The sequence below is a fragment of the Osmerus mordax genome, chromosome 14 (assembly GCF_038355195.1).
Source record: "Osmerus mordax isolate fOsmMor3 chromosome 14, fOsmMor3.pri, whole genome shotgun sequence".
In the NCBI taxonomy this organism is placed as follows: Eukaryota; Metazoa; Chordata; class Actinopteri; order Osmeriformes; family Osmeridae; genus Osmerus; species Osmerus mordax.
In genome coordinates this window covers 2,503,245-2,516,089 of record NC_090063.1, presented here as the reverse complement: position 1 = coordinate 2,516,089, position 12,845 = coordinate 2,503,245, and the positions used below count along the sequence as shown (strand labels likewise).

The 12,845-nt window shown below is 43.1% G+C and overlaps 1 protein-coding gene across 1 annotated transcript; it reads left to right on the top strand.

The window, feature by feature from the left end:
* The first annotated feature begins 355 nt into the window (after nucleotides 1–355).
* On the top strand, nucleotides 356–12,845 carry osbp2a (oxysterol binding protein 2a). The gene is made up of 14 exons (XM_067250245.1): nucleotides 356–516; nucleotides 1,493–1,698; nucleotides 5,407–5,657; nucleotides 5,866–6,049; nucleotides 6,275–6,392; nucleotides 6,529–6,595; nucleotides 6,813–6,950; nucleotides 7,044–7,289; nucleotides 9,713–9,833; nucleotides 10,088–10,191; nucleotides 10,568–10,663; nucleotides 10,834–11,018; nucleotides 11,167–11,387; nucleotides 11,480–12,845. The coding sequence occupies exons 1-14, from the start codon at nucleotides 356–358 to the stop codon at nucleotides 11,620–11,622; spliced, it is 2,241 nt and encodes a 746-aa protein (XP_067106346.1). The 3' UTR covers nucleotides 11,623–12,845.

Here is a 12,845-nt window from a genome sequence, read left to right as displayed (position 1 = left end):
TACAAAAGCATCAACTTTTTTGGCACAAATGGAACCCCATATTTTTGGCACAAATGGAACCCCATACGACTCTTTTCATCAGAATTGTGAATGACTCGCGCTTATTTATCCTTGTTCGCGTGCTGGTCTCTGCATCTCTCGCAACAATTCTGGATCTGTAGTCCACGAGCTAGGTCTAACTATATACAGGGCTGCTGGCTGTTTTACCTACTTGCTGTGCTTCATGGTCGTTCCGGGTTCCTTGCAAAGCTGAATGACTGCTAGTCAGCATCAGCAGCATCCCTCCAGCGGTTTCTAGAAGCTACAGCTGTTGCCTCATTCGGCTCCGACCGAGACCGTTTAATGTGCGGGGCAAATGAGTGAACTAGTGAAGAGTTTACCGTCCCCTACTCTTTCATGGGTTCAGTCCCCTGGATCGGACACCTACAAAGGTTATCTCTTTAAATGGACAAACTACTTGAAGGGCTACCAACGGCGTTGGTTCGTCCTTAGCAACGGCCTTCTTTCATATTACAGGTAGGCTACTGTAATTGCTTGCTAGCTAGCCAGCAAGCATGGTGATGATGCGACTAGCTAGCAAGCCAGCTAGTCGCATCATCACCAAGCCAGCTAGTCGCATCATCACCATGCTTGCTGGCTAGCTAGCAATCTTTAACTGTTAGATTAGTAGTTTGAGTTATTCTGTGTGCTGACATAATACTGTATAATTACATTGTACTACATTAGCAGTACAGTAGGCTACAACGTAATTTTTCATTTAGGTGCATCTCATTAGCATTTTCTACACATGCCCGTACAGTCAGTAGCCTATCAAATAAAATATTTTGAAAATGTAAGTTCCACAGCTTTGACGTGCGCACTGTCGCTTTCTAGAATTGTTTGTGTTTTTCAATTGGTGCTTATTGTTGTGTGTAAACGGAGTATTATGAGTATTCACGTTTATGCCCACACCAAGCTTGTGTTGGAAAGGCATAAGTGAGGCAATTGAAACAGTCTAAGAAAGGTCTGGCAAAGCAAGGACTATGGCAACTGTAAGAAAATAAATTCAAGCAAATATGTGTCCCACCTCAAACCTGTCTCCATCTATAACCCACTCTAGGCTCCAAGGGAGGGTCCACGTGCTGATAGATCACCTCAAACCCTAAGCCTAATGGATGACCTGTTGTGTTTTGGGCTGTTTTTATGCATGAGCATTGGTAGAATTAGTACAAAGCTCTTTGCCCATACACACCACTCATTAGGCCTACTTCTTTCCGCAGCGTGTTTATGTAACTTTACCAAATCAACATTTCATGCTCAGTCTAGCCTAATGCATGCAAACACTAGCACTTGCATGGATGATGGACAAGATAGCTACATTTTTGTTGAAACAAACTGTGAAAGCCATTGAAAGAAATACTGTGTGTGAAATGGAAATGCATGCACAGGACTAGGGAACACTATAGTTTTCAGCATATTTTCTACAACCTGTGTTTCTTAACCTGTATGATAGGACACAGGCAGAAATGGCACACACCTGCCGGGGCACCATCACCCTTGCAACAGCACACATCGAAGTGGGAGACACTTGCCACTTGGTGTTAACCAGCGGAGGACGCAGCTACCACCTGAAGGCCACGTCAGATGTGGAGTGTCAGCACTGGGTCGCTGCCCTCCAGCAGGCCAAGGCCAATGCCACCCACCTGATGCATCATTCAGGTGAGAAAAGAGATGACCACATTTCTGTTAACTCTGTTAAACAAATTGCTGCAAAACAATGTATTTAATTGGTCATCCTCTCCCTGTGAACAGAATGTCTAGAGAATGGTGGGTTTCAGGTACACCCTCTCACAAATGAATCAGAAGTTGCCTGGTTATTTATGGTCATTTTCAGACATATCACAAGGCAGCCTAAGGCTAAATTTCAAAAGATTGTAACCAGGCCAGCAAACAATCATGGTTGGTTGAACTGTTTACAAATATTTTCTTTGGTGGGACATTAAATGTCTTAAAATATCTGGGGCTATTTGGGCCTTGGTTATATTCAGAATTACATGACATTGTGGTACAGGATAACATTTTGAATCAACTGGAACCACTAATAATATGCTAATATGCTTTGTTAGCCTTTTTCTTTACCTCAAGGTTATGGTTAAATTATGCCAGTGAATGTTATCCATGCCAAGGTTATCTGAGTATTTAAAATGACAGACCACAAGAGGGTGCCCTTGTTTTTCTCTGACTCAGATAAACAAGGTTTAAGTTGAATAAATTGAAAAATGTATTCTATTGGATATTATCTCAGTCAATAACTTAAGGTTCTGCAGGAGAGACCTGTATTTGTATTCCTTTGCTCTACCTTTATATGCTATGATATAACCTTTATATGTATTGGCCCATTTTCCATCCCCCTATTTGCCATGAAGCTGGTTATTTGTCAAATTACTTATCAAATTACCAGAGTTTAGGTGTTGTACTGCCAGATAGTGCTAGGGTAGGCCTTGTGATGGTAGCACATTCTGTCTTTACACTTCCTCTCCATTTCTTTCTGTCTCTATACATCCATTGTTCTTTCTGCCTCCGTCCTCTTTCTACCACCCTCTCTTCCTCTCACACCTCTATAATTGTCATATTTTCATACAAACTTGCTCCTCTCTCCTTTCCTCCTACTATCCCAGTTTTTTACTTACTATGATGACAGTCAGAGCTGACTGAGTGACCTTCCAGCATTTAGACTCTGCCTCCTCCCACTCTGCAAATGGGAGAGGGAGAGGGAAAGAGGGGAGCAAGCGAGGGTGAAGGAGCGGCAGGTGGAGAAAAAGAAAGAGGGAGAGAGGGCAACATTTTCCCTCCGCGGCACTAAGGATAAGAAAGAAAGATAAATGATTGCTGCCTCCTTATTATCTTTTCCTTTGTAAGTATCAATTACCTGTAATTGTTCTGAAGATAGGGTTACTACTGAGCTAATAAATTATTTTAACTGTATAAAATAATTACGACAACACACTAGTCAATGAAAATATGTGGGTGAGTGTGTGGTCATGTGTATTGCCTGTGGGTATTTGTTTTCTGTATTAGAGGTAGGGCCTATTACTAAGTGAGCCTACTAATAACTAAATCAGTCTATGGGCTTTACACTGGTGATTAAACAAACATATTTATCACAAAATGTGGGGATGTTGTCATGCTAGACCCTCTTTGTAGCAGAGCTTGACAGTTCTTGTTTTTTATTTTATTTACTCAGATTGTGACCTACAGCAGATAGTGGCAAATATTGTATTTTTTGAGAAGATTTAGTGGTTTGTCTCACCTGCGGGGTGTGTATATCTGTCCTATAGGGCCTATTCTTTTCTGTTTTCAAGTGTAAAGCCCTCTGCCTCCATCCAGATATCCCAAAAGAGAAGTGTGTGTGTGTCTTAATGTATAATTGTGATGTTGTGTGTGAATCTACATTGTTTGTCACTGCAAAGCACTGGGCTCTTCATCCCCTTAGCACCGGCTTTGCTTTTTCTCTGGCTAAATACATGTTGTGATTAAGTCACTAAATGGAATTTCATATGGTGATCCTATTCCATTGGTTTTAAATGTCTTGCCCATGGTGCTTAAAGCACTGAAAAATAGCAAGCACTGAATATAGTGCAATGATAAGTGATTATGTAATGCTTCTTATGTTATAGAATTGGATTCTTCTAAAGCTTTAATTGGATATTTGTCAATGTTTTTGCATCCTCCATAGAGTTGAGCATGTCTCTGTTGCAGTGTCACCACGTGGGGCATGTTCCTCAATAGAGACGGCTATTGTTCATTTCTGTCCAGTCAGGTTCCTCAGTTTGAAGAGCTTGGCTGAGATTAGACTGTGTGTGTCAGTGTCTGAGTGTTTATCTGTTGCTTGTCTATCTTGTGTGACTTATTGACAGACTGACATTTATAAACAGCTTTAGTAGGCTATACTGTACTGTACTCTTCAGTGCTGATGTATTCGGGGACAACTGGAATTGTGTCTAACAACCTGCTTTCATGGCACATAAAAGACATACACTGAGGTACCCTTGTGTGAGACTACTTGAGGGAGACTGACAGCCCCCTCCATATGATCGCCACTGCTATATTTACATTACATTTACATTTAGTCATTTAGCAGACGCTCTTATCCGGAGCGACTTACAGTTAGTACAGGGACATTCCCCCTGAGGCAAGTAGGGTGAAGTGCCTTGCCCAAGGACACAACGTCATTTGTCTCAGCCAAGAATCGAACCGGAAACCTTCTGATTAATAGCCCGATTCCCTAACCGCTCAGCCATCTGACTCCCTATATATGATCCATATATAGGTATATGGATCATACCCCAGCAGATGCCTGGAGGTGTTTTTAACGCTACATTTAATCCCCACCCCCCTGAGAGCTCATTAATCCAGTTTTTCCTAATTGATCCCCCTCCCCACATAAGTCTCTAATACATTATTTCGATAGTAAAGCAATGAGCAGCTCGGACACTGGCCTAAATCTACTACAAACAACTTGTTCGGAAATATTTTCTATATTGTCATAAATTCGGCGTTCAAGTCTATACAATGTTTTCCAGCAATGTGGTCTTCTCATTAAGGGTTCTTCCATTCGAATTAAGCTCCATGTTTTACCAGAGAGTGTAGTCCCATCGATATTAACACTGTACAGTGTGCCCCCAAACACTGGGGTGTTAGTTTACACTTCTGCTTACTGTGAAACTGGTCTAAGGAGTACAGCTCCTCTGTATTTGTCTGATTTACGTATGGGTCCCTTGTGACGTTGATGATCTCTCAGTAGCAGGAGCCGGTCTACAAAGGATGTATCCCCTTGGTGGCAGATGCCTGGGCGTTCTTCTCCCTTCATCCCTTCCTCCACAAAGCTCCCTGAAACAAATGGTCCAGCTCATTCCAGCTCAGGAAAAGGGGCGGAGGGGGAAGTGAAGTGCGTCATCATTTTTTTCTCACACTGCAGCTAAAAAAAACCCTGCTTTCCCATTTGTGTGAGCCAGTGTTTCCATGGCAACCATTTTTCATTCACAGTTTCCTGCTGGTAGAGCGGATGGGAGCTTTGAGGAACTCTTACTTGCTCTTTGCCTCCTTGTCTCTTCAGCTGCACATTTGTGCTGCTGGCTACCTTTTTATTTTATTATGTAACGGAAACTGGGTGAGAAGAATGACCACCATCACAAGAGCAGGAGAGCATCCTATCATACTTGCATTGAAACCTATACAGCACAGAGGCAGTATGAATTAAGCACTTACAGTCTGACTAATGAAGGTGTGTAATGTTTTCCCCCTGTCAATTTATTTATTTATTGAATCTAACCTTTATTCAACCAAGCAAGTCATTAAAAACATATCTTATTCAATCATACAATCTTATTTACAATAGCGGCTTGTCTTTCCTGGCCGGTGTTGCAGATGACTCAGGAGACGAGTGTCCCGTGCCTCAGCAGGATCGAAACCTGACCCAGGGGGCCCTCAACACCCTGGCCAGTAAGCTGGACGACCTCAACACCTGCAACGAGCTCATTGGCAAGCACGGTGCTGCTCTGCAGCGCTCCCTCAGCGAGCTTGAGGACCTGCGTGGCCACAGCGACGGCACCGACAAACTCAAGACTGTCAACGAGCGTGCCACGCTCTTCCGAATCACCTCGAATGCTATGATCAATGTGAGCACTGCGGCTCTCAGCTGTCATTGAGTCGTATTTATTGTTTACCTGAGTCCATCTTACTGTGTGACTAAAGCCAGCCAGCCACTCTGATCCTCTGATCAATACAAGTATAATATTAACATTAGGTGTACTTACTGTATGCTTTACTTTAATGTAACTGATGTTGCTTATTTAATCTATGTGTTATTGGCTTGCGGGTGTGCAGGCATGTCGAGACTTCCTGGACGTAGCAGAGACACACAGTCGTAGGTGGCAGAGGGCCCTGCAGTATGAAAGAGAACAGCGCCACCATCTGGAGGAGACAATCGAGCAGCTAGCCAAGCAGCACAACAGCCTGGAGCGAGCCTGGAGAGAGGCTCCCAGCGCACACACAGGTCAGACACACATAAGTCGGACACGCACAAGTTTGACACACAAATTCCTTCGTTTGACACACGTTCCCTCGTTCCTTCCTTTGACACATGCACACACCCACCTGTTGTAATTTTTGGTAATGCACTAAGATTAGTGGGATATGTCTTTCCTGAATATCAAACATGAATATAATCCAAAATTGTATTGTAGAAGTGCCGACTCAGTAAGTGTGTTTGCGTACATGTTTGTAGCTGAGGGAGCTGGGAGCAATCAGGAGAGGGATGACAGTGACGAGAATGAAGACACAGAGTTCTTTGACGCCATGGAGGACTCTCCCTCCTTTATCACAGTGACGGCCACTGACCACTCCCAGCACAAGTAAGTCAATAAAGAGGAAAGCACTGTCGATGGGCGCATCCAGTCATGGTTAAAGATCTCAGCTCCACTGATCCTTACAGGCATTCTTACTGTTGATATATAATTGACGTATATAACAATTGTGTATCGTTCCCAGGCGTTCAGGCAGTAACCAGAGTATTATGAGTGGAGGGGTTCCCACTGAATGGAGCCACGATGACAATGTGAGTCTGCATGATCATGATCTCAGCCAGAGCACTTCAACACTCAAGAGAGACAAGTCTGCAGAGGGATAAGACTCCTTCACCTCTCTCTGAGACTATATGAGCAGTAGCCTAGTCAACATTTACATACAGTTCATTAAGCAGACACTTCTATACAAAGCAACTCAAAAAATGGACAATATCTAACTACTGTTTCATTATTATGGATGTTTCGCAGGACTTGTCAGGTTCTAACCACCTGCAGCTACGTAGGACTCGACGCAGCCGCATCCCAGATAAACCAAACTACTCCCTCAACCTGTGGAGCATCATGAAGAACTGCATTGGAAAGGAGCTGTCCAAGATCCCCATGCCTGTGAGAAAAGACAGAAATGGACATGCTGTCATTCCAAAAAAAGATAGTGCTATTCTTCATTCACAATGCAAAAAATGTTTTCCCCCCCTAAAGGTCAATTTCAGTGAGCCGCTTTCGATGTTGCAGCGACTGACTGAAGACCTGGAGTACAGTGAGATCTTGGACAGGGCAGCTCGCTGCGATTCTTCTTTGGACCAGATGTGTCTGGTGGCTGCCTTTTCTGTCTCCTCCTACTCCACCACTGTCCACCGCACTGCCAAGCCCTTCAACCCCCTGCTGGGGGAGACATATGAGCTGGACCGCCTTGATGAATACGGCTATCGCTCCATCTGTGAACAGGTTAGACAATCAGATGCACATAAGTTTTTTGTCTGTTTCTCAAATACTGTATGACCTGCCCGTGATTCACAACACACAAAACATATTTACAAGTACATCAAACATATTTACACACACACACGTGTACACACATACATACACCGATCAGCCATAAACATTATGACCACCTGCCTAATATACCTCTGAAGGTGTACTGTGTTATCTGGCACCATGATGTTAGCAGCTTATCCTTTAAGTCATGCAAGTTGCGAGGTGGAGCCTCTATGGATCGGTGTTGTTTGTCTAGCACATCCCATTTGGAGGCCGATTCAAGGTCTAGTCAACACCTTCAACTCATTGTTGGGTTCCTCAAACCATTCTTGAAACATTTTAGCTTTGTGGCATGGTGCATTATCCTGCTTAAAGTTGTCACTGCCATCAAAAAATACAGTTTCCTTTGTGAAAGAAATTGGGATTTCCTGTGTGCTTACATTATTCAATAATCAATAGAACTAGTCATTGGATACTAGTTAGTATGTTCTCATGTAAGCTTGCTATTAATAATCCTTGTAGTCATGACAAGGGACATTTACCTAGTACTTTCTCCTGACCCCGAACATCTATTAACCCTGACACAGACACAATCTACTCTTATTAATATCAAGCTTACATGAGAACATACTAACTAGTATCCAGGAGAAGTTTTTCTCGTTCCAGTGATTGGCACACCTGGGTGATGGCGTCGGATATTTAGCACACGCCAGATGCATTATATGCGTTAGCATGTTAGATGTATTTCCACTCACATACCCCACAACCAGTGACGTGCCGTGATGTGAGGCTACGCACTTTAATGGGAACTTTTAACTGGTACTGTACATGTTGAAGAATACAGGATCGAAGTGCGCAAGTGAGTTGTTCGCTTGTTGTCCGCAGTGAACGGACAGTAAAGGCACTGCTCCGGGAGTTGACGTTACGCAATCCCAGCATGCACCGGTCATCGCCATTTTGGCAGTAAAGTGGAGAGCCAAGTGGAGCGCCAGAGTGTACATACATATATACTTACATACATATTATACATAGTTTAATTTGCTTCAGTAAACGTTGATTTAACATGGTGGATAGCTGCTGTGCGCAGATAAAGGGAGAGCATTTTATAGGATTCCTAAGATCCAGAGAGAAGAACCCCATAATTCCTGACAACCACCCATGGCTTCAACTGAAGATCATTCAGTCTCTTGGAATGGCTTATCTGTTATGAATGTTATGGCATTTTTGTGATGAAAAGTGCACTGATATAATGAACGTTAGCCAAAGTTAGTAGCTAACCGTTGACAACGTTACAGACTAGCTAACACTAGCTAGTTATAGAAGTTATAAAACTGACTGCATTAGCTAACTTTACACATAGCAATTTGTAGCCGGTAGACTTCAAAGCTGAATATTCATCACTAATCCCGCTGATTGCGTCCATTTATATCCCTCCAGGCTTTTGTAGGCTTTCAAAGATTCTCCAGAGTAGGACGAATGAAAGTTGATAGTTGTAAATATCTGGACACAGAAGGTCATGGAAGCCTTCCGTTTCACTCGTAAAAGTCGTAAAAATAACTCAGGGAGCATTATATGGATCACTAATGTTTAATCGATCAAGTTTTGCTTTATAGTTGCATATGTCTTTTGAATTAAAGTGCGCAGTGAACTCGGACAGGTTGAAATGCCTGCTGGCGCCGTTCATTTTTGCCACTACTTTCCTGCCAAAATGGCGACATAAACAGTAAAGTCACGTGACGTCCTGAGCTCTATAGGCCTATGATTATGCGTAACTGCTACATTCGTCATCGTAACGTCTAAACAATTGCAATAACACACATTGCATATATAACGTTAAATCACAAGAATAAACAGTTAAAATACAAATACAAGTTTATTAAATAAAATGATTTAATAAAAATGTTTACGTTAGAATTTTGGCAGGGTAGGCAGTGCCTACCTTGCCTACCCAGACTGCACGTCACTGCCCACAACTGCTGAACAACGCCGACACACAGTACTCGTCTTATCCACCACTCTCTCGCCTGTACTACTGTAACTTAATGGCAAACCAAAGTTTTCACAAATCATAAAAAGGCCGGCGGGTCCTCTATCTCTCTTGGGTCGCCACCACTCACCATACTCGTCCTTAGTGCTGCTAGCTAGCCTATCTCTGACTCACGGCGGCGCTAAACCGGAGCTTCAGAGCTACAGATTATATGTCCCGAAAGAACACAAGTATCTAACAGTAGTTCCGCATTACATTAATTAATTTGCACGCGAGTTTTATTTATTTTTATACCGTGTATTCTCCGTGTAATTTCATGAACCGTACCGTACGGTTCGGTACGAATACATGTACCGTTCCACCCCTAATAAATACATATGCATGCTGTGCTTATGCTACCGCTCAGGTCAGCCACCACCCCCCAGCTGCTGCCCACCATGTGACATCACAACGAGGCTGGACCCTGTGGCAGGAAATCACCATTGACAGCAAGTTCCGGGGAAAGTACATCTCTGTCATGCCATTAGGTGAGCCCCAAACATTATCCTTTTAACATCAAACACTGATTATATCTAGAGGTACAAGTAGCAATGTGAATAGGCTGTTTGATACTAATAGAGTTCTTTGTTATGGTTGATACCATACCAAAACCTGTTATGCTGATCATAGGTGCAGTTCTATGGAAAGCCCTCTGTGACATTGCTATACATGCTATAATGAGGACATACAAATAAGATTTGATTGTGTTCTACTTCTCTTTCCTGCTCTCTTCTCTCTGTAGGCAGCATCCATCTGCAGTTCCACTCCTGTGGGAACCACTATGTGTGGAGCAAGATCACCTCCACAGTGCACAACATCATTGTGGGCAAACTCTGGATTGACCAGGTGTGGGCGTATTGCACGTTAAGTGTCTCTGTTTGTTTGGTCCACCCTGTCTGTTTTGTCAGCCCGTTACTAGGCAGAATCAGCGTAGTGGCTTCCCCCAGACGACATGGGTTACCCATGACTTATCAGTTAACCGTGTTTGACAGACAACCAATCCAATATGGGTGTCTTATGCTTAATTTGTACTTCACTTTGTCTCTTAATCTCTTTCTCTCCATCTCTTACTCTTTCTTACTCATGCAGTGACCTCAACAGTACTTAGCAGAACGATGAATAACAAGTTGACCATGGCATTTAGTTTTTCATAGCATTTAATGACACCATGAATGTTTAATGTATGAAGGTAGTTTTTAACTTGAGATCTCTTTTTCTTCAGTCTGGGGACATTGAAATTGCCAATCACAGGACCAAGGACACCTGCCACCTCAAGTTTTCTCCCTACAGCTACTTCTCCAGAGACGTCCCTCGCAAGGTACATTGTGTAATCTCTATTGGACTCAGGTGTACCTTTCTGTATCCTCACTGCGGAAAACAAGTTATTCTCTTGTCTTCCTCCTATATTTACCTATCCTCTTCTTCCTCTTTTTGTCTCCCTCTCTCACTTCCTCTCGATGTTGTGTCTTGTATCTCCCCTATCTCCAGGTAACAGGGGTAGTGGCCAACAGCGAGGGGATAGCTCACTACATCCTGTCAGGCACGTGGGATGACAAAATGGAAAGCGCCAAGATTGTGGAAAGCAGTCGGGGGTGTGGAGGATCAGAGGGTAAACAGAAGACCGTGTACCAGACCCTCCAACCCAAACTGCTGTGGAAAAAATACCCTCTTCCGTAAGAACAGCTGGCTAGTCACTCCAGCACACTCACTTTAGGCTTTCTGTAGACCACCCAGCCATTAAGTATTATCAGATATGCTGTCAATCTATATTTCCACTCTCTCTTATTTTTTCCTGCTCTCCTTCTCTGTCTACCGCAACAGGGCTAATGCTGAGAACATGCACTTCTTCTCTTCCCTGGCACTGACACTGAATGAGCTAGAGGACGGAGTGGCCCCAACAGACAGCCGCCTGCGGCCTGACCAACGCCTTATGGAGGCGGGGTTGTGGGATGAGGCTAACACCCAGAAACAGCGTCTGGAGGACCGTCAGAGACTAGACAGGAGGAGAAGGGAGGCGCAGGCCAACCAGGCTCTAGAGGAAGGTGAGAGAAAGAGAATTACAATTACACTGTCAAAATAGAAAGTATAATTTTATGCATGTTGATCAATCTCTGTATGTGTCTGACGCCCTCAGGCCAGGAAATAGAAGCCTACCAGCCACTGTGGTTTGAGAGGAAAACAGATGATTCTTCTGGAGAGAGCAGCTACGTGTACAGGGGAGGGTACTGGGAGGCCAAGGACAGACAGGACTGGAGCCAATGCCCAGAGATCTTCTAAATCCCCCCCCCCCCCCACACCCCAGACAGTGTGCCCCTCCCTGAAAACATTTAAGCACTGAGATAAACACACTTTCTTCTTCTTTGTTCATGTACCACTCAGAACAAACTCACTTATTTTTTTCTTAACACCTGTGTATGAAGGTCAATTTGTGTCAAAATTCATATTCAGTTTTAAACTTGCTAATCTTTTTGACACTTATTAACCTTCCTACTAGTATGTTTCCCCTAGCATCGCCTTAATGAGTACTAAGTTTGTGTGTTTGAGATTGTTTGTGTATGTGTGCGTGATCAATAGATTGTGTGTGTCAGAAAGAGAGTGTCAGAGGAACACATTGCATGGAGCCAATATCTATTTCACAAGGTTCCTTTGGGATGTCAGGTGTATCAATAGTCATTTAACAAGTGAATGCAACTCTTGTGTTTTAAAGGCTGATGGGGTCAGTTAATTGGTTAAGATAAGTAGTCAAGCCTTTTAACTGGGGGCAGTGTATGACGGAGGGAAGGCTGTGTGCATTTGTGTGTGTGTGTGAAAGGTGGGTGGGTGAGGTTGATGTTCGGAGCCAGTTTAATGTCCTGTTCTTGGTTTTGAACAAAATGTTCCTCCTACCGGAGATTTCAGAGGTTTGCATTAACTCTGCATTGTGACTGACCAGAGCAACTACTAGAAGGCAGAAAAACAATATATTAAAAACATAAAAAACTACAGTAAAGACTAAAAAATACAACTTGAATGGCTCCTGGACATAGTAATATACATAGCAAATATGTCACATGAATGGGGTGTGTTTTGGGAAACTCAAACTTTGGTGAGTGTTCCAATGCAGCGTGAGTGCACTCCTGGTGTTTTTGTTCATGGTGTTTTTCCTAGCTGAGCATGAATAAGCACATGTGTGATGGAGGCTGCTAACACCAGATGCACCTTTGGTTCAGGACTTGTTCAGTTCAAAATCATTAGATGAGTTTTGTGGAGAATATATTAACTTGTAACCCACACAATTGGTAAAGATATTGATTGTGTTACATCTGTTGACTGTTCCTATTTGGGGTTGTTTAATTCTGTGTGTGCCACCCTTAGTCACACATCCTAGGTCCAGGTTCTTTTGTACAGATGTTCTTTATTGCGCCGACAAAGACAGACACCAAAACACCGTAGAACTATGCAGAAATTATTAAAATACATACAGCAATCAATCATACGTTCATAAACACTCAAATGTTGTT